At 40.8% G+C, this 23,137-nt stretch overlaps 1 protein-coding gene across 1 annotated transcript in view; it reads right to left on the reverse strand.

Annotated features, from left to right (window-relative positions):
* The window catches only part of tprn (taperin), a 34,114-nt gene extending 11,678 nt beyond the window's left edge, over window positions 1-22,436 (reverse strand). The window contains exon 1 of the mRNA XM_042509261.2: window positions 20,144-22,436. Coding sequence (XP_042365195.2) covers window positions 20,144-22,237 — 2,094 coding nt within the window. The 5' untranslated portion in view covers window positions 22,238-22,436. The remainder of the gene's footprint in view (window positions 1-20,143) is intronic.
* Window positions 22,437-23,137: the final 701 nt, after the last annotated feature.

The raw sequence follows: 23,137 nt of genomic DNA on the forward strand, positions 1-23,137 counted from the left end.
GGAGACATCTCGTCTCTTTAGAGGAGGAATGTGACAAGTTGTCTGAGAAGTTATTGATAATATTTTCAAGACGTCATTTAAGTTGTTACATTCGAAGTGAATGAAAACTTTTGAGCAATCAGCGTCTGTCAGTTTTTACAAACACGGATCCCTTTCTCCTGTTTTGTTTTTGTTTTTTAAAAACTTTTCTCATGCACCTTTGGAATTACTAAAAGATCATGAATGGTTTCTTTCTTTGTTTTTTTTTTATTAGTGAGTGCAAAAGGGCAGCACTAAAATAATACAAAAACAGGGTATTGATTGGCAACGCATAGAGGGGTAGATGGAGACAGAAATTTAGACAAGACGGGACGAGACAGAACAAAATAGGACAAACAAACAAACACATATATATATATATATATATATATATTTGTATATATATATAATGTTGCATTCATAATAGTGACTATTATAATAATACTAAAAAATAATATAATAACAATAAAAAAAAATCATATTAACAAAATTAAAATAAATGAAAAATAAACAGAGGAGACAGTGGACAGAGGAGACATCTGTCCACTGGCCACGGGGGTACTAGAGGTCAGGCAGATTGAAGATGGCTTGTGTGTCTCATCCCACCAAAACCTAACAATGAGAAGGCACCATAAATGGTTTCTAATAAGTTAGCATTAATGTATTTGGCCACACGTGCAAGTTGCAAACTCAGAAAAAGATGATGACAACTGAATCGCACACATATAACAGCATGTTTGTCCATGTCTTCCCCGCGTGCGTCAGCTGACAGCTCTTTATGTATTGTACCTGGCTCCATCTACTCTGCGAGCTATGATCTAAATCTGCCCTAATCTCCATCACAAGGCCGCGAGCCAGCAACGTCACCTCCAACTCAAGACCAGTCAGGGTTCATACTCAACCTTTTAAAATGTCATGCTTGTTTCAAATTCTCCATGACTCTTTAATGGTCTATCTGTGAGTGTAGTGACGTCTGCGATGGTGGAGAAATCTGGTTTTTTGCAACATAATACGTGTGTTAGTGAGACTGCACGTCAAGAAGTTGCAAGTGCATGAGGATGTGCAATTTTTCTTTCCAAATATCCTGGACATTTAACACATTAACTCACTTTTACAGAGATCATAGAGTTCTTCTAAAGTCCTCAAAGTACAGATACTGTTTAAGCCTCATCAATGGTGTAGCTATTGACACAATAATTACCTATAAATAAAATAATTTTCTGGTATCTATGCGGAGTAGACAAACATGTAGGAAGCAGGTCTACAGACGAGAGGCATCTACAGATTTAGGATGAGAGAGTAGAAAAATAAAGACAACAGTCGTAGTTTCTGGAGGTGGATCACTAGATTCAAAATGAGAATTTATGGATTGATGTTAGCAGTTTTTTTGCGCAGTGGGAATGAGGCTCGAGTGTTCTTTAGTCTGTCCATAGACGACTGGATGAGGACCTAGACAATGAGGACAAAGACCCACAGATTCAGGACAGGGCTCTATGTGATGCCGCCTTTAATCAATCACTGATTTCTCTCTTTAAACTGGTTGGAACATTTGGGGATTCATGACAAGATAAGGTTTGAAATATTCAAAAATTTCCTCCTCGCTTATCTCCCCCGGACCTTCCTAATCAAGTTTTGATGATTTAATAGTTGCTGATATCTGATTAGGGACGATAAAAAAAATACAGAAAATTATTACATCAATTAAGATAATGTTATCAGAACTGTTTTGCTTTCACATCCATCTTCCGTCTTTTTTGTCATGTCAGGATTGTAAAAACTTGCCCATCACATCACCAGAACAGAGCGTCCATCCATGGAGGACCTTTACTCCCGGCGATGCAGGAAGAAGGCCAGCAGGATTATCAGAGACCCCCGGCCTCAAACTGTTCTGCCTGCTGCCGAGTGGCATCACGTCCTGCACCAGCGAGCTCAGGGACAGCGTCAAACCACAGAGCAGGACTGCTGAACTCATCGATTTATCACTGTCGCTTTACCGTTATATACGTTTACTTACTGATTTAACATCTGTGTACATCTTTGTATATTTCTTACTTCTCATGATGCATATATGTTTACTACACCTCTGTTTGCATTGCAGTTTATTCATTTTGCAATTACTGTCTAAGACAAATTTATTTTATGTTTTCACTACTACATGTTATTTTCTTTTCATACATATTGAATCAGTTTTTTTGAGGGGAGCCTAAAAATGGAGGTATGAGTACCCTTAGGGGAACTTTAAAGTATTGAAGGGAGTACATGAGATAAATGTTGATTTAAAAATATCAAATATGCATAATTTCTAGAATAATTATACTATTGTAAGTTTAATAGAATGTAAAAGTTTGATAAACCAATATTCAATATATTCAATATTCCTATTTTCAATTAAATCATTAACTGACGTAAACTGTTAACTGTCACGACAAACACAAACACATTTGATCAAAGTGACAGCAAAGCTAGTTTCGATGTTGAATGACAGATGAAGATCAAGAGAATGGATTTGTGGATGAAAAGTAGCAACAATACAGCGTAAATCACTGAGATAATGGTGAAAAGAAAGCCAAAAAAGAGCCAAAAAATACTGCCAGTATCAGGAAGAATATGTTTTAATGGGATGAAAACTGGGATAAATAACTCATTTCATTGCACCCTGTTATATTGTCTTTTTTCTTTCTTTATACCAAAAACGTTATGTACTTGTCAGGGGTTAATTGGATGAAATAATATTCCACAAGGGGATATATTATTAAAAAAAAAAATTGATCTAAAAATGTAATTGCCAATGACTGTTTGTCTAATTGTTTTGCATATGACAATAAATAAGTTCAAACTTGGGGAGGCAGTGTGGAGCGGTACGAGGCTGCGAACCCTGTGAACTTAACTTTCAACCTTTCAACCAATTACTCACTAATATAACCTACTGATAAGTACTTTAAAGGGATAGTTGGCATCTTTTGGATAAGTACCACCCTTCAACTTTCTATACTGACCAACTCTACAATACAACTAATAAAACACTTCTGCTTCACGCTGACATTCATGTAAGTCTTCTTCAAAACAGCACCATCCTTTCCTCTCTTTTTTCCTCCTAACAGCCAGATGAGGTTTCCACATTAGTATTCAGCCACAGTAACAGCACAATCCACAGAGCAAATCAAACACTGTGTATAGATATTGACATGATGTTACCATCTCTAACAGGGCCCCTCACTCCCAAGCGTCGTCTATTTTTAGCCCCAAAACCTTTTTCTTTTTTTTTTTTTTAGTTCCCGTGTTAAATCTTACACCATGAAAAGTGTTTCCTTCCTAAACTGGCGTCCTGTCTTAGAGGAAGTCTCTGGATGCCACAAGCGAGTCTATCAATAAATCAGGTTAGCCGCTGGGCTCGCTTCCTCTTTCACTGTCTTTCACTTTTCTTTTTGTCTGCTCTACCAGCACTCTTCTCACATGAGACTCCTGTTAGATGAGACTCCTCTGCAACGCCTCCGTCTGCGTCCTCTCTCTGACTTTAGCTGCAGCACTGATCCAACTTAGAGGAAAATAAAGAGGAATAGAAAATTGGGGGTAACCCAAGAGTGATTTTTTACATATCCCAGCCTGCTGCTGCTTGCGTCTGAGCTTCAGTCGTGCGCCTCTTTCATCTCTGCGATAAAAGCCTGCATCATGGAGGCAGAAGTGATTTGTCTTCTGTCCTCAGGCTGTGGGACGGGCCAATGGGGGCCCGACTCAGTCCTGCTGTCCTTCTCATTCACCACGGGGTGCTCAGACAGGACGCTGCGCCGCTGACAGAAGACCAACAACTGACTAATTATGTTGCTTTTGTTTTTTATTTATCAAAGTCTGACTGTGAAGCGCAGCGTGTGAAAGCATATGTTTGTAAGAAGCTGATGCTTCGTGTCAACTTGCACTCAGATGAAATGTTTGTTTGTATTTATCTAGGAAATGCAACTTGATTTGAAAACAGCACAGAGAAATCCCTGTCAGGAGTTGTCATCAAAGATATACTAAACAGGATTTTCCTAAAAAACAATGCATGGACCCTCTTAATCACCACTTATGACCCAACTAAGAGTGTGTGGCAGTGAATATATCTGCAGAGACTCTGCTCTCTGCTTGTATTTTCTTCCTAGTTTGCTATGTTTGGGACGTTTGGAGGCATGTAGCTTGGAGTCGACCGTGTTGCATTGATTTGGGTGTTCCATTGCCTAACCCTCAGTAAAGAAAATCTTGTGACCGTGATTAGATACAGAAATATATGAAGAAAATCTAAGAAATCTTGATTGTAAATACTCCCCTTAATCTAAGGTACTTTTCCTTAATTTACAGCCTCCAAATCTGAAGCTGAGAGCAAAAGAGTTCATTTAAGATCACATGCAAACTTAGTTAATGACCAGAATTTTAAAAAGATACAAGCATTGTATTGGTGCATGGGTTAAATTTACTTCTCCAATGTAATTTAATGTAATTTATATCTATAATAATTTCAATATTGTACATAAATCACATAAAACACAAGTTTAAAGTATAAGGAAGAATGCAGGAATGGGAGGGAAGATTTCAAAACAAAATGAGAGAAAAAGAAAAAAAATCTTGCGACAGTTAAACTGTTCAGGAAGCTACTAGAATCATTTCTGCTCTCTGGTAGATATTTTTGCTTGCTCTAAAAAAAAAAGAAGTTTTGAAGCTGAATACAAAATGAAAAGGACTTGTAAAATCTGTGTTTGTCTGCAGGAGCTGCAGCAGCAGCTTCAACCAGACTGAGAGAAAACACCGAGCTGAGTAAATAACATTTATCCCACAGGTTCCCTTTAACCAAAGTTTCATCAGCTCTGGTTTGTCTTGTTTGTATGTTGTGAATGAGGCGCAAAACGACATGGGGAGGACAGACAAAAGAAGAAGTGAGGGAGAGAGGAAGAAGAAGAGAGTCGGCAGATGAGATTATGGCTTCATGAATGTGCCTCTGCCAATAGGCGACATGGGAGCGGTGCCAGGAAATTTTTCCAGGCCACCCAGCATGGTGTGTCCTCGTTTGGTGAAAAGTGGTTCCTACTGAATGGACGCACACACAGATACACACGCAGAGGGCGAGCTCCCTGGCAGCGATGATGGGGTTGGACTCCAAAGCTGCTGAGTTACAGTGGAGCTGCGACACAATGGCTCCTGCTACCAGCTGAGGGAGCAGCGTTTAGTACATGATGTAAGTCTGACTGGGTGTGCATCTTTTCAAAATGTGTTGCTATATTTATCTCAGTGGGGTCAGGTGGAGTAGGGTGGGGTTAATCGTGTTGGTATTGGGCGTGCACCTGCTCATGTGCAGTATAAAGCATTAGATGGCTCTAGTGCATAAAATCCTACATTACATTAGAAGTTTCTGCTCAAACACAGCACCTAATAGGCAAGTTCAAGTCCACCAAAAGGACTAGCAGTGCGTACCTGTTTGGAGAAGACTGACCAGGTGATTAGAGCTAATCTCCAGCCAGGTAGATAATATTAGAACAGCACCACAATGAACCGGCTGAGGAGTTGAGCTGCTGCTGCATTAGTGCCTGAAGAGAGGGATAATAAAGCCTACATGTTCTCAAACAAAGCCTGCCGTGTACCTCTCCACTGCGCTGGTAAATTGGGATTAACTAGTGTGAACCAGAGGACCTCATTTGTGGAGACAAAGTGGCGGGTGCATCATTAATGATCAGATGGAGAGAGAAATTCACGTCACATTTCAAAAGTCTGTTCTTTCTTTTATCCATTTATTATTTTGTCCTAAATTGCAGATATGAAGATGAACTGTTCTACAAAGCTACTTTGTACAACTGCACCGCTGAAATAACCGTAAAAGAGTATTTGGACTTGTTGAGTTATATGTGATTGCTGGCTTTCCTGCTAGAGAAAATCAGTGTCAGTTTCATCTTTGTATGTTCAAAGAGGCCCGAGATGTGTTTAGCTTAGCTTAGAATTAACACTGCATGCATGGGGAAACTGATAGAGTAGCTTTGTCAGCATCAAATATATAATAACACCAAATTATAATGAATTATTTCATCCTGAATAATAACAATGAGGGAGGTGATGGGGGAGACGTGAAGGCAGAAATCTAGAAACCTGGACATTCCTGAAACTATCTGCATGGATAGAAAACATTAGCGGTTCTTTACAAATATAAACCAGCAGGAGACAGGCTGCAGAGGAAAAAGTATTTGAGGAAAAGGTTTGCCTCTGTGACGCACCACAAAGTCCCAAAACACCATAATACATCACCACAAACAGTCCGTAAATGATACATGATGTTTTAAGAAACTTTGAAGTTGCTGTCCATGTGTAATGATTGGGATACTTGTGCAAAGCAGCAACACCAACAGTAACTTAAATCAGCGTAAAATGTACTGTTTTGTCATTAACTAACATCACTTAAAAGTAAACCTATCGTGCTGTGAGTGTGAGGAATGACGCCTGACTGTAATGGAGCCCAATTTATTTTTAAATCACTAGCTTCTGTTGGTGTAACACAGCGATCACACCTATCAGCGCATTCTTTACTGTCATTATGAGTAATTTGCTGAGAGTTAACAGCACCCAGCTGCCAATAACACATATCTTAGCAGCCTTCAATGAGTTTACAACAGAGACAAAAAACAAAATAACTTCATGGATGGAAGGTTAAATCCTGTAACGTGCAGCTCCAACCTGAATATCAGACCTTCGGGCTATCAGCGACCCAAAATATTTTAGTGAAAGGTCAGGAGCTAAACCCACAGTACACCTACTGAACCCCCCCTGCAGCTGAAATCCATGCAGTGGATTCAGGTCACAAATGCACATGCTCTTGTGTAGGTGGAGCTTCTCATCTCATATGAGTTAAATCACTTTTATGTGGAAAAGCATCAAGTGCTTCAACCATCACAACGCCGACATTACTGTGGAAACTGGAGTGTAGGTGGCTGCAGCGCGGTGTGGGCAGCGAGCAGAGCAAAATCTGTTTACACTGCCATGTCTCAAGACTGCGTGAGTCACTGCTGTAATAGTATGCCCTTTGTAGCCTTGTGTGAGTACGAGTGTGTGTTTAAATCTCCCAGTGCTATCAGCGCTGGATTATCTGACTGATAAGAAATGGATGGAAGAGGAGACACACTCCCAAAACTTTTTTAGTATCAACAAGCCCCCAAACAGATTAAACTTATACCAGTGGAGCTCTTTTTACAACATTATGATCCATCTAAGATCATAGTTTGCTGAGAAGAATGAGCTGGCATGGACTGATATGACTGAATATGTAAAGTGATACCAGCAGGGTGGAGATCGAAACCTTTCAGCAACCCACACGCTGTCATTGTGGGAGTGTTTGATATAGAAAGCTCACTTCTGGACTATTGAATGGAAGTGTAGATAGTCGGGCGTGTCTGAAAAGCCACAATCAGGACAAAGGACAGTATAAATCCCACACTGGATCAGGATTAAAGATGTTCTCAGGGGTCTATGATCTACATTGGATCAGAGCCTCATTGTTAATTTAATGATTTTTCCATTAATTTCTTTTTTTTCGTCTATTTCTTTTCCTTCTGGGTGTGAAAAGAGAATGGGTGCGCCTCACAATGCTCCTTAGTTAAACCGGTGGTGAATGGCTGTAGAGTCAGTTGGATTTCGAGCAGTGATAAGGCTATTGTTTCAGTGAACTTTGGGTCGGGGATGAGTCAATGATCAACAGTCTCATGGCATCACATGGTAAAGATGTCGCATACCAATTAAGGTGGATAGTATGAACATCTAGGAGAAAAACAGCATGCAGAAGCCCTCAAAATTTTGCAATATTAAAACATTTTTTAAGGGAGCTTTGCAGAATTTAGCCTGCAGACTACTTCTCTTTCTACATTAAATGCTGTAACATATACAAAAAAAATTACTTGGAGTTTGGTTTAAATAGTGTTGCAGTGTTATGTGAGGAATAAAGTGTACAACCTGTTCAGTCATGCACCTTCAGAAAAACCAACTGACCCCTTAAAAAACACAGCTGTCGCTAATAACACTAATAAGGAGATTTGTCTGCCAACACCTGCTAATGACGATCCAGAACATTTCTAAATTACCGTTATGTGCTGACATTTGGGGAAATACTTGTTTGCTGCTGTAACAGGAAGATAAGAGTAAAAATGAAAGTCAATGTAAGTTCTTAAATGACCATATTTAAGGGATCCTCAAAAAGGTTTTTATTTTAGCCATGTTTATTTTGTGTTTAGTGCTAATTAGCAAATGTTAGCATACTAACACCCTACACTTAGAGGGTGAACATGGTAAACATTACCTGATAAATATCAGTATGTTAGCATTATCACTGTGAGCCTGCAGCATCAACATTTAGCCTTGGTAATCGATACATTTAAAGGCCCAGCGGCACCAAACTGACTTCAGATAAGTAGTGACAAAGGCCAACTGTTCCTTTGCCTCACGTTGCTCGTTTCTTGGCCAAAAGTTGCAATTGAACACACCGCAAATGCTGCCAACTTACATGTATTTTCTGTGCCTGCGTGAGGAAATAACTCCACACCATCAGACGGCAGTAGTCTGCATTTGTCACTCAAAAAGGAAAATCAGAAGACTGACAGAGCGGATTCAATATGCTAGTTAGCCAGTTAGCACATTAACCTGATGGTGACAGAACTGATGATATTTATTGTGCACTAGTGAACAACACACAAACAGTTACAAACTGTCTCTGCTCAGGAGCTTAATGGCAACTTTCTCTTCTTTTGTTCTGAGCTGGACAGCCAATCAGAGTGATTTCTTCCACCAACGCTATCCAGCATCACTCCCATTCAACAAAAACCCAACAAGGTTGGACTAGTGTCAAAGGTGCGGGACACACCGCAGACACTCACTGATTGCCCAACAAGTGACCAAAAGTTTGATGTGTAAAGGTTTTAATATTATCAAAATGTGTCCAGTCAAAAATACCTGCATGTGATCCTTTCTGTACCCAGACGTAGAAAAAAAAAAATACTTTTATGGTTTTGCTGGCAGACAATAAATGCAAGCGTTCTTGCTCCATGCACACCTGGCAGCTACATCCCATACAGGCTGTGGTGTGTTGACGTCAAGCATGGTGTATTTAACAGAGTTCAAAGACGTCACCAAAACATTTGACAGTATGGCTATACTACACCCCTGTGGTATCTGGTGCCATTTCATGCAACCAAATGCTTCCATCCACATTAAAAATGGTATTAAATTAAGTGGTATCAGTACCGCTTTCAGGGTACTGGACTGGTATTGGAACTGCTATCCTAATTTTTTCAACCACACCCAGCTCTAACGCTGTCTGTGCCAAAGAACGGCCTCAGATCAGCCTGGAAGAATCACTTGTCTGTTTGTAGACTCTTAGTTATTACGTGTTTATGTAAAAATTAAACAAATAAATAAATCATACAATTTCAAATGTTGATATTGGTATCAATCTCAGAAATCTCCATCAGGCTCTAAGAAAAACATCCTAGACAAAAAGATGGTACAAGTATGTGAAAGAATGAAAACAAAACACACTTTTGGAGACTTTTTAACCGATCTTGGCTTCACACGGGGCCTTATGAAAACACACGAGTCCTCCCTTAAACATCAGAGGGCTGCTTGGGTCTCCACCCACGGCAGGCCTTATTTAGGTCTGCTGATTACAGAACATGCTCACCAGGAAACCCATTCAAACATCTTTATTAGACGATTTTACGTGGGTCCGCTAAAAATGCTCCTCATGACAGCACCGATTACAAAATCTACAACATCAGCACTAATGTCACAACGTGTGTGTGTGTGTGTGTGTGAGACAGAGAGTGTGTGTCCTTATCCTGGAATCCTAATGACAGGATAGAATGGCCGCGACTTGTGTTGCCCCAGCGACAGGCGCCATGGATATGTGACAAAGGGAAACGGGAGAGTGGAGGTGGAGGCAGGCAGTCAGAGAGAGGCAAACACGGCAGGAAGACAGACGGCTTTTGATCATATAAACAAGAAAACAAATTATTAAGTGCATCACTCAGTGACAGACACGAACAGAAATATTATTTAAATGCTGCACAGGCACGGACGAGGACTTGTTAACCACGAAAACAGTCAAGTACTGTAGATTACACACAGGCTCCATGGACAAAGCATTTGAATAAAATTTACATTACGCACAAAAAGCACCACATACGGCCCCAGATTCCAAACAGAGTTTTGCATTTGTGATTGAGGAGATAAGCTGCATGTATTCTTTAGTCATCAACGCAGCTGGGACAGTTTTACTAAAGATTTTATCTTTTGTTTATCAACAAAACACAACTAATTGATCCAGAAAAGGTGTATATCAGAGCAGATGGTGAAAAAAACCCACAACAGCTATTAAATGTCGTGGCTTCTACCTGCCTCCGTCACTCGCCCACTCTGTTTCCTTTTATAAACTTTCAAAAAGCCCCGTCTGTTAGCATCCTCCGCTTTTAGTCTCTTCATCTTCTTACTCATGCACTCTAAAGACACTCACACACTCTCACACACACACGCACTGAATTAAACATGACTATGATAGTGGGGCTTTGCTGGCTGAATTCTAATTACACTGACTTTGCAGGGTTTGCACATGTGCCCGAGGCCTGTGTGGGAAACCTGCAAGTGTGCATTTGTGTGGGGGTGTTTATGCAGAAATTAAGCACGGTCGTGCTTCGTGTGTGTGAGAGAGAGCGTCCACATCCTGCAGCCACAGAGCCCTCGGAAGAAATGACAAGCTTGTTACGGGGAAACCATATTTGCGCTGCCAGTGATATCAGTCTTAAAAGACAAGTGCACCTCTCTCCATATAATAACGAAAGCAAGTATAATTTTAAGTCACAAGAAGATCCATGGTCCATATGAGAGGAAAGGTGGCCATGAAAAACATTTTAAGACTTCAAAAACAGAGTTTGACTGATATTTTTAAACACCAATAGATCAAATGACTGAGTGTCATGTGAAGGTGTTACTTTTACTAAACAAACTCGTCTCGCACGTTATGGTCTTTTAGCTCAGTGACTTGGTTTTTCAGCTGCAACTTTACTGATTTGGTTGTCTTTCAGCTCTCAACATTTGTTTTTAGTTGTAACATTCAGTTTACAACAACAACAACATCAACATAAAGCCCCGATACACCCACAATAAACACCCTGCCTTAAACACACACACTGCAACCCTAAACCTATCTAGACATTCGGGGTTGACCGATAGTGTTTTTTCAGGGTTGATAATTGTTTTGTCTAATTATTATCCTATTTTTCTGTGTTATCTTTTAAATGTTTGTCATTTGGTAAATGCTGAAAGTAATAAAGACTTACCTGAATGTTATGCTGGATGTGGTAGAGACAAATACAAACTTTATGGACTCTATCAAGAAGCCAGAAAAACGACTACAAATGAATGCTGGATGTGTAAATAGGCAGTTTGCTAACAGATTAGCCATAACAAGTTTATAATGTGACACTGCGTTAATGTTAAAGCCTATTCTGCTGCCCACAAGTTTGCCAGATCAAAATGTAAAATCAATGTAGCCTTAAGATGTCAAATTGTACATTAAACTGTATCCAAAACTGATTTCAGACACCATGATTGAACACAACTTTCAAACTCAGTAAATGGATCCTCTTTGCAAATTTCAGACTTCAGACTCTACGTTTTACCAGGAAGCTGATTTGTGTTTTATGCTTCTTAATTGGAGGGTGTTGTCCACATCAGATTAAACATGACGCTGCTTTGGACTTTGAGGATGTGATGTACAAGGAAACATCGCAGGTCTTGACTCAGATTTTGTTTTGATCTGCAGAGCAGCAAAAATAACTGATAATATACAGTATAATGAAGTGACTGTACACTTGTGACAGATGAGGCTTAACTGCAGATGATCATACTTGTGGTTATTTTGTTGTCCAAAATTAGCAGAGTTTTGGTCTTCTTTCTTTAATACATTAAATATTGATATTCCTTTTAAACTGAGCCCCTTGATATCTATCTTTGGGGTACCCCCCAAACCGGTCAGTTTCTCTAAGAAACACTCAGGTGTTGTTGCATTGTTGCTTTTGCTTTCCTCATAGCCCATAGATGTGTTTTGTTACATTGGAAAAGCCCTAAATCTCCTTGCGCAACGTCCTGGTTGTCTGATTTAATGTCCTTTTTATCATCAGAAAAGTTGAAATATTCCCTGCGAGGCTCATCTGCCAGTTTTTACAAAAGATGGCAGCTTAACATTTCCTATGAAAATACTCTTTTCTCTCGGGACCCCATCTGATCCTCATTGCATCTAATTTCTTAGAGTAAGCATCTTGACTATTTTTCCTATGGTGCTCTTCTTCCTGGTTACATTTTTAATAACCTTTTTTTGTTATTTTTGTTTTAATTACTTTCTGGGGTTTGAGGTGTGTGGGTGGGGTGTTAGGATAATGTGGTGTTTTGTTTTTCTGTTCTACCACACCACAAAGGAGGTGGGGAGGGGAAAAAAGACACTGGGATATGTATTTGTACTTTGTACTTGATATTTGTACAATTCTGATTCTTAATAAAAAATGTAAAAAATAAATAAATAAATAAATAAAGAGACTGTGCACATATTCAAAATAGAGGACTCTGTGTTAAGTAACCATCAGTTACTCTTAAAATAATGCCCTATCCCAGGGATATTCACCATGTTTTCTAAAAAAAAATTAAAAAGTCAATATATTAGAGTTACAACTTAAAGACACACTACTAATCTGATGCATATCTACTGTTATTTCGCCTCAGTCACAATAAAGAAAGACCAGCCCTTTGGATACTGAATGGCCAGTTAGTTTGGAAAAGGAAAAACTTTTTTTTTTTTAAAGCAAGGGGGCGGGGAGAGTCAGGAAGTGTAAGGGAGGAGAGATGGGGAATGTCTGCCGGGTGGTAAATAATTAAACACAATGGACTTTCACACCTGTAGCTCAGGCGCACAATGTAAATGAAGGAGTGTGCCCTTTCATTGGCCTTCCTGTGTTACAGAGAGCTTTTAACCAGTTAGGTTTGGGTATTTTTAACCTGCTGAATGCATGACATTTAAGCACAGGGAAAAATGTGAGAGATGAAGATGTAACCTTGACATGCATGCGCAGTGGAGGACTCAATGCCTCAAAGATATGACTTTGATTTGACTACAGTAGAGGGAGAGAGATCTGCAATTTCTCCATTAAACTTTTTTTTTAAATGCATGTCATTTGCAGCTTTTTATTCACACGGCAGGTTTTATTCATGTCGGAGCTGCTAGCTTGTAACTTAATTGTTGCACCGATATGCATTAATAAACAGTGTCAGTATGTACTATAGTAAATACTGTTGATGCAGTGTACAGCATATTTTAAATATAGGTTGTTGTCACACTGACCAACAACCGACAAAAAAAGTGTTGTTACCAGGAAGTCATATGAATTGTCAGGTAAGTCAATGATTGGACAGGTTTGGTGACATCATCAGACATCATCAGTGCTACATGAGCCATATGAGGAAAGAAAAAAAAGCAAACAATCAAAAAAAAAAAAACATATGCATACATTAGGGAGGGGGGGTTGCCAAATATGTTTTTGTAATGTTCTAAAAATCTGTCTTTTTTCTTTTGTTCTTTTAAGATTTTTTATCGATTTATGTATTGGTATTATGATTATTTATTATTATTTATTTATTATAATCTTAGAAGAATGTCAATTAAAGTTGCTCTCATATAAAAAAAATAAAATGAAATAAAATAAACCAAAAAAAGAGCTACAGGAGGAAAATAACTGAATTCCTGTGGCTGACTTTATTGGGTGTCATAAAGAGCTCGCAAAGTAAGAAGGTGATTATGAGCCTTAATAGCTGAGACTGCAACTGGACTCACATTCTTCAGTGTCAGGGAACATGAGTGCACCCATGAGCTAAAGCATATAATGTGTTACCATGGTTACCACAATATTAGATCAGTGTTTTTACTGACCACTTAGGACAGTGGTGTTTAAATATTTTTGACTGAGGTCCTCCCGCAGACCGATCAAATGTCTGTAATTACACATTCAGTGCCAAGAGACTGTAAAAATATGTGATTAGACAGACTAGACACTAGAAGTGATGTCATAGCTTTCTCTCTTGCTAAAGCTATCCTGGATTTGTGTTTCATAAAATATCACATAAAAATATAATAAAAAAATCATAAAATGTGCGTAAAATAAAATATTTAGAAAAAGTGTGTTTCATGTGAAAATATGTGACGAGAAAAATTACACACCAAAAATCACATCAGTGGTGTAGTAACTTCCTCTTTCACTGAAGCTACAATGCCTATGTGTTTCATCACAGGATTTCACAAAAAAAACCCAAAAACGGGTCTTACTCATTCTTTTGCTTCCCAGCTGACAAAAAGACCAGGAGTCAATGGATAAAAACACATCAAGTGAGATAACGTAATATGTGCAACTGGCTGCTTGTAGATCAGAGTAGATTTTGGTGAATATCCATGTAGGAATATGGATGTATTTTGTATGATTTTTTTACTTTACTTTTTGTTTCTTTATTTGTTTGTTTTTTAGAATTACTTGCTTGACTACTGTACTTTTTTATGGTCTCATTAGGGACACTGGAAGGGGTGAAACTTCATCTCTTTATTGTATTTAAGTGTGAGAGGACACTGGCTGTGATAGATCTTAAAGGAACAGAACTTGAGAGATTGATATATAACCAAATCCCAAATTCCATTAGACTAACAGCATCAGACTGAATATCATTTCCAGAAACAATTACACAATCCTCTTCACTAAAGCTAATTATTAACTCGACAGAATGGTCATAATTACACATAAATATGCTGCAGCAGTTTAAACAATTAGGGTGGTTCCTCTGTGTGAACACACAGAAGTTGGAAAAAGGCGGGTAAGCTCATAAAATCTCTTCCTCTCTCTCGCTCTCTCTGGATGTTGTGCTGACAAACACATGGGTCCGTCTCCCTTTTCCCATAATAACCAGTCAGAGGGAGCAGAAACTTCAAAAACAAACCACTCCACCCCCTCCGTGTCTTGTTGCCAGCTGTATCTCTCCTTGACAGAGAGTGGCGTCGTCTAGTACGAGGATTTTTTTTAAAAAAAGTCAAGAGAGACCAATCCAATCAGACTGCAGATGAAAAATCGAGTCAATTCTGGTCTGTGTACTTCACTAGAAAGCCCGAGTCGATTTTATGCAAATGTGGGAGTGATGCGGTACAAGAAGCTGCACTTGACCTACATAGCTCTTCCACAATTCCTTCCCCAATAGAGAGGAGGAGATCACAGGAAGCTGGAAGCAAGGGGACAGGCCTTATTAACCACCACTGCACAGGAATAAAGCAATGCACTGTGGGTAGAGGAAAAAAACAACAAAGCAGAGTGGTGCTTGTGGAGCGATAAGAGTACATGAGACTGAGCTGGATGTGGTCCAGCGTTCATACAAGTCTTCAGAGAGTTCAAAAATCCGAACGTGCAGCGAGACAGCGTGGATAGAGTAACATATTTTTGGAAAATCTAGAGGAAGACTTGATGATGTGCTTTGGTGAAGTTCTCAAGTACTGACGTGCATGTGGAACATTCTTCTTCAGCCAAGTTCCTCGTTAAAAATGGTTTGCTGGAAAAAGAGCGCTCAAAAAAGCCCAATCCCGACCAGAACGCTGAGCCGAGGCCATTCTCGGAGGCTGCTCTCACACAGAAGCGGCACTGAACAAAAAATTCCGCACAAATTATACAGGCCAGGCCAAGCCTCGATGCTTTTGTAATTGCCTGCGCAGCCCTGCCCAGAAAAGAAAAGAAGACAAAAAAACTGGGCCTTGATGATGACCAAGAAGAGCAGACAGACGACAAAAGGAGAAAGTGTTTGGTTTGTGAGCAACAAGGACAAAAGACAGGATGTGCTCATGGTCACAGTCTCTGGAAGCCTACATGCACACGCAATAAAAACATATAGACCACAATCAGACTGCATGCTGCTCACACAAGTCAGCAGCCTGAATATCCGTCATTATAAAGTCATGATCTGCGGGCAAAACCCACAAAACTTTATTTTAACTTCTCGCCCTGATCCTTGAGTCTCAGTTCATACCAAAAATGCGATGCATAAGTTCAAGAAAATGTAGAGGAAATGTGGCACAAGACATCCATAAATTCTCATTTAAAGTTATGATAAATATGATGGCATTCTGGCTGGAGGTGTTACTGATTCCTGAGGTTGGGTATATTTTTAATTTTTCCATACTACTGCCACTCAAGCAGATTAAAATGTCAGTTTTAACATAACCAAATTCAAAGGCCAAAACCAGAATGAGGTTTATATGAAACTTATTTGTAAAGTCCTTCCAACCTGCATCTCACCCTGCCCCGGTACACTACTGATTTGATTTGAATGATGTCCCCACTATATAGAAATGCAGGAATGACCTTAATTTTTTGGCCAACACAGAAGTTAACATCGTCCTGGTTCTCTTAACAAAAAGCCTATTGGATTTTTCCATTAGATTTTGGATTACTGTAGAAAATAAGCTCTGTGGTAAAGAAACGTTTGATGATTACATGTTTTGTTGAGCAAGATTATCTTCACAAATGAACACATTTATGATTTTTGAGGCCTAAATGCAATTACCAGAAGTAAAAAGCTAAGGTTACTCTGTAAAAAAACTACACCACGGTTGCATGACTTTTGTGTCACCACCACAACAAGGCTGTTAAGTCGTGTTCAGTGTGATGCGGCTCTGTGGTTTCACTTAGCCACTTGTTAGTAATTGTCTTTTTTAGACACTTCTTCTATCTTCTGATATATTTACTATCGTAGAATGAAACATGAGTGTTGAAATGCTACTTTTAGGACTCATTGTATGCTGTCACATATGCCCTTTTTTACATGATATAGCACCGCATATCAGAGTGTGTTTACATGGACATGAATAACCTGTTTATGATTGGGGTTTTGGAGTATCCCATTTATGTGTCTGAGCATGTAAACACCATATTCTGTTTATGAGAGACACAAATATGCTCGCTGGAGAACTCTAAAAGGAACTACAACCTATACGCAGAATGTCAATAATCCTATTTCTTTGTACTCAACACCACATCCTGAATATGAATATAACCAAGTTAGCCTCATACACAGGTTATTGTGTATATGTTATCACAATAACTGTCAAAAAACTATTGCATTCCAAACCTTCGCACACAACTTCGTACCAGTCTCTTTTTGCCATGTGCACTAAACGGCCTTATGGCTTCATACCTGTTAAAAATAACTTCAGCCTGTCGACTGAAACAGAAATAATAGTAAACATAATTTCAACATAACCCATTACTATACATTATTCAACAAACAGAAACAGAATCTGCTGAATAAACTTAAATAATTTTAGATTGTATATAATATGTTACACCAGCGCAGACATATTTACCAAATATAAATATGTGCTTAAGTAGCTCTTGTATTTCTAACCCCCTAATGCTCAGGCAGGAGGAATGGTTGAGTTACAGACCAATAACAAAACTTTTCTCTCACTTTACTTTGAGAAATATAAACTTTTCTTTCATTTAACAAAAATCAAATGTTGTCTAAATACAAGAACTTTATCTAATGAAAAAAAACTACAAAAGTGCATATCTTCCAAGAATTATTGAAGTTCAATATCCAGTTAAGCACAGTACAAATGTGATATTCTCAATATTGCGACTGCAGACTCACTGCATTTGCTAGTCGCTGTTTCCACTTGATAAAATCTAAAGTAGCCTGAGTTTCGTGCCCCAGTTGTAAGAGGTAGTTGGATTTACTTGGAGAGCAGAGGATTACAGCAGACCAGGTCAAGGAAACAACACTGCGGGCCAACGTCTGAGAGGCTGAGACATCAGCCTAGATTGAAGAGCTGCCAAAAGTCTCAAAATATTCGGCATTAGAGGCGATGTGGAGCTTTGTAAATCACAAAGGGTTGGATTGTGATGTAACTGAATGCACAAAACATTTCCTCTTTGGCAAACGGAGTACAGTAGGCTTAAGAGGAAGGGTGAGGGATGACATACGCCTGCCTGGGCTGGACCCACATGCAGGATGCTGTGGTTATTACATGCTCCGCACCCTGAGCATCTAAACCACTATGATGCTCCTAATAATGTGTTATGGCAGGTAGAAATTCAAAACACAAGCTTAGATCTTTTGGCCGAAAATATGCTCGACACTCAGGCTGATCCGGAGCATAATCTGAAAGCAGCCTGCAGCAACTCTAAAAATTAATTAGAAACGTTCTCTGATATCTAATTAATCCCTAATACGGATGAAACAGGAGCAATTTGCAGAAAGACCTTCACCAAGCAAGTACCAGATATCTGATTAAGATAACGGTGATGCCCTAAACATAAACTTTGATATCATTTAATTATGATTCTGGCAAATTTTCAGCTTTAGGCAAAAACACAGATGAGTTCAGCTGTGAAAGAAGCAACAAATTTCTTTGTCAGAGTCTGGAACAGGTCAGAGCTGGCCCGAATTGCCGAGCCAAATCCTGAGAACTGAATACAGCCTTGATGAGATTGTTTAGTCAATAGGCTTGGAGGGCCACCTAACCCAATAATGCGCTCTGTGACAAATAACATGCCTTTGTGGGACGGCGATCCGCAGGAAAAAGGCTCCGCGTGCCGTTCCAAGTGGCTGTGTAAACACACGCTTTTAATCCACTTATGCACCGAGGCCTGAGAGCAGGTCAAGTGATGGGACGTGGAGATTTAGAGTGGCAGACACACTCATACTCGCCCACAACACATGAAAATAACTGGGGGGATTAAACCAGGAGGCGGAAATGCTGCTTGAAATTTTAAAAAGCACAGGTGACCGGAGTGCACTGGCTTGGTGAAAGAACAATAACGTGACAGATGCATGGAGATAGAAAGATAACACAAACAGAGCCTTTCCCAAGTGACATTTGGCTACTAAATTTAGATCAGAGGAAACTTTCATGATCCCCCTGGCAAGATTTGGCACATGTTATGCATGAGATTGTAAGGACACAATAATATTCCCACTTACTGCATAGTGCAGTGTTTTAATTTTTGACGCATCCTTTTGGTGTGTTTTTGACTTATCTGTTTGGCTTTTAAATATCAGAAAATATTCAGGGCTCAGACACATTTTAATAAAAAAAAAATTCAAGGAACCATCATAACTTTTTTTTCATCTAGTATACTGAGTGCTTAGTAAATTGGTTTGATTTCTTTCAAAAACATGGAAGAAAAGCAATGAGCAACTTTGCAAGCAATGTCCTGCAAATTGCACAAAATTAGTAAATGTAGAAAATGATTGAGAGGGGAAAAATGTCCAGAAAATTATATTTAAAATATTAAAACTTATATTTCAGCATAAGGCCTGTCAATCAAAGTGTTGCCTTCAGGTTCAACCTGCCCCTCCCTTTTTTGCTCTTTTTATTATTAGTGTTACAATTAATATTAATTTAATTTTATTTATTTGTTTATCTATTCATTTATCATTATTATTAGCAATATTATAGTAGTAGTAGTAGCATTTTATTATACTTTTAAGTACTTTTTCGGGTAATTTACTTTTTTTTTTAACCTTTTTTGGTCATTTTTAGGTGTTGTTTTTTTTTTATTAATTTCTTGCTCATTTGGGGGTATGTTCTTGGGTTGCTCATAGCTTTTTCTCCATTTTTAAAAGAAATCTGTTTGCTCAGGTTTCAAAGGGTTGACAAATTTTATGATTATTACTTATTCCATGACTCTTCCATGACTTTTCCAAGCCTAGAAAACATGATTGAGAAATTCCATAACTTTTCCAGGTTGTCCATGACCGTGGGAACCCTGAATATAACAAAATACCCATCACAAACTCTCACACACTAAGTGATATCTTTATACGGTGTGTCATGTGCGCTACACAGTCTAAACTCCAAAGATAATCAGTTAATGAAGCAAATCCTCACATTTGAGAAGCTGAAACCAGCTTTAGAGTGCATTCTTTCTTGATAAATAAGTATTAGTTTATAAAAAATGGTTTGACTAATCAATTTACTAATCAAAGCCCTGTGGATGCCCCAGTGGACACAACCTGTCAACAAAGCCACAAAGTTAGGGTCAGTTTTTGCTCTCACCTTTTTGCCCGTGGATCCCGTCTTGGAGAGGCAGGACTTTGCGAGGGACAGGTACCCACCGATGACCTCGATTTCCTCCACAGCTGGGTAGCGTTTCTTCAGCAGGGTACCCAGCTGAGCATATGGGGCCTGCGGGGGCGTTGACCCCGGTGGAGCCTCACTTGAGGTTTCCTGCTGCGGCTCAGGAGAGCCCGGCTGGCCCTCAGGCTCCGCCCTACGTTTAGGGACCACAGTGAAGGTGTTCCCCTTTCGCCTCTGCACCATGGGGCTGGGAACGGGGACACGCTGCTGAGGCTCAACCTCGATGTCATCTATGTTTGTGACTGGCAGCTGATCTGTGGGAGGTTGCTCTGGAGCTGGGGAGGGGGAAGAAGGAGCAGGAGAGTCTGAGGGAGCTGGAGAGAATGAGGGGGATGAAGGGGGTGAGGACAGAGCAGGCGGAGAGGAGGGAGCAGGAGATGGAGACAAGGGTTCTGAGGTCGGAGGTGCAGGACTTGGGGCAACAGGGGATGGTTCAGGCTTGGATAGCCTCACCACCTCCTTCTCCTTATTTAGTTTCTCCTCATTCCTCTTTGTTAAGGTGGGCGTAGGGGTGTGGGAGGTTGGCACTCCTGGTGTGGACACCTCTGCCACTCTGTGGGATGGGGAAGACTTGACAGGACTGGACGGGGCAGCTGGACTGCCTGTTGCAGGTGAGGCAGCACCATGTCGCTTGGGGATCACTGTGAAGGAGTTGCGGGACTGCAGGCGCAAGTTTGCCAGGGCTCGAGCTTGGGTGTCCCCATCAGGAATTCGGGTGAGGTCAGGCTTTGGGGAGGGGCGGATCTCAAAGTCCGATGAGGAGCGAGACACTTTGAATGAAATGGGGCTTGAGGGGGACTCGGCACGGACACGACGGGTCTCTGGAGAGCATGGCACCTTAGGTTTGGGTGGAACCTCTGAGAGCTCCCAGTCTCTCTCTCGGACAGGCTTGGTTTGACCCCTGTCTGGCTCGTCTCCTCCAGCAGCACCACGGCCTCCACTCTCCTCAAACCGCTGACGTAAGGCAGGCGGAGGGGTCCCGGCAGAATGCTGAGGGCTCCCCAGCTCAGAGACAGCAGGCTGTGGCTTTGGTTTGGAAGACAAGGAACCCTGGAAGACAGGCGATGATGGCTGGCTGCTGACCGACGGGCCCGGCTTGGCCTTTGGCACCAGATCTGGCTGTGGCTTGGACCAGAGTCGCGGCCTGCTGCTGGCACTACAATCCAGATCCAGCAGGTTCTCAGTACTGTGGGACTTCTTCTGCAGCTTCCCATAGTTGCTGTCAAACTTCTGCAGCATCCGGCTAACCCTGCCTTGCCCCTCACCTGTCTCATAGGATGGGGCCTCATGGTCAGGGCGGCCCAGGGTGCTCAAGTTCTCCTCACTCTTGCTTAACGTGGTGTCATAAATTACCACCTCCTTGGCTCTTATCTCAGTCACAGCACTCCCTCTCCGGTCCAGGAGGTCGTTCAGAGAGCTGTAACTACTCACACCGTTTTGCTGCCATTTGGACCCGGTTTTAACCCCTCCAGCTTCCGGGAAATAATCCGGATCCGACTCAATTATGATGATATTCTCAGCGCGGATAGTCCGTATGCCGGGTACACTGCCATACAGCTCCAGGATGTGCTGCACCGGCCGAGCGGCGTTTTCTCGGTCCTGTCGCCTCCTCCGCTCCTTCTCCAGTTTAATAAAAGGGTTCTCCTCCAAGGGGCCCAGGCTTTCTTGTAGCACCAGGCTCTCCTGTCCGTCGCCCTCCCTCGGTGTCGTCCTCTCCGCGTCCGTCGGCTCTTTGTTGTTCGCGAAGTGTTGACTGGCGGTGGTGATGGTGTAGCTCCGCCCGGACCCGCCGCTCGGTCCGCTGTCCCTCTTGGGTCCCCCGCTGCCGTTCACATTCCCCGTCAGCTCCCCGTTAACCCGCTGCGAGCCGCCGGGGCTCGTCTCCGCGGCTCCTCCGGACCCGCCGCCCTTCGCCTTCCTCCTCTCCAAGATCTCGCGCTTCCAGGCCGGCATCCTCGGGCTCTCTTGCCCGGGCTCTTGGCGGAGCACTCGAACCTCTCCTCCGCCCGACATCGCGGAGGGTTGCTGGGAGGGGATGAAGAGGGAGAGGCAGGCTCTGAGACGGTTTTGCCGCGGTCAGGTGCTGCTGTAAAACCTGAATCCGGCTCTGAGTGTACCTGCAGCACCGTTCACCGCACACACATCCCTCCCGTCTGTTTTTTCTCTCTCCTCTCCCTCTGCTCTCTGACTCCCTCTCTCTCCACACAGACCCTGAAAGCGGCCCCGCCCAACCGCAGCAGCACGAGCGACTTCGGCAGTCCCACACGCTTCGTGATTGGTCCTTAATGCGTATAGACACGCCCCTTCCCTGACCACTCCCGTTTCTATTGTTGACAGGGCAACGAAGGCCTGTCAATCAAAGTGTTGCGTTCAGGATCAACCCGCCCCTCCCTTTTTTTAATTACTATTGTTATTATTAGTAGACGTACTATATTTATTTAATCACTTAGCTTATTATTATTATTATTATTATTATTATTATTATTATTATTATTATTATTATTAGTAGTAGTAGTAGTAGTAGTAGTAGTACTCTTTTTTATTTTTTACTGACTTACTTTTAGTTGCTAATTTTTCAGGTGATTTTCTTGTATTGCAAAAACGGGATACTCAGAAGGCAATACAACTACAGAGAGCCAATCAGTCTAACTGAACACAAGCCAGACAAAACTAGGGTAGAGTCAGGAAAATTAAAACGAGAGGACAAATAATGCAGGATGCACAGTGCAAAATGTCACAATAAAATGCTGCAAATAAAAAGACCAAAAACAACAAAAGCAATAAAACCACATATTATTATCATTGTTATTATCATCAATAAAAATAATTATACATTTTCTGTTACTATAAATGTGTTATTATGATTATAGTGATATTATTATTATTATTATTATTATTATTATTATTATTATT

The sequence above is a fragment of the Plectropomus leopardus genome, chromosome 20 (assembly GCF_026936395.1).
Source record: "Plectropomus leopardus strain MGB_pleo_1.0 chromosome 20, ASM2693639v1, whole genome shotgun sequence".
In the NCBI taxonomy this organism is placed as follows: domain Eukaryota; kingdom Metazoa; phylum Chordata; class Actinopteri; order Perciformes; family Serranidae; genus Plectropomus; species Plectropomus leopardus.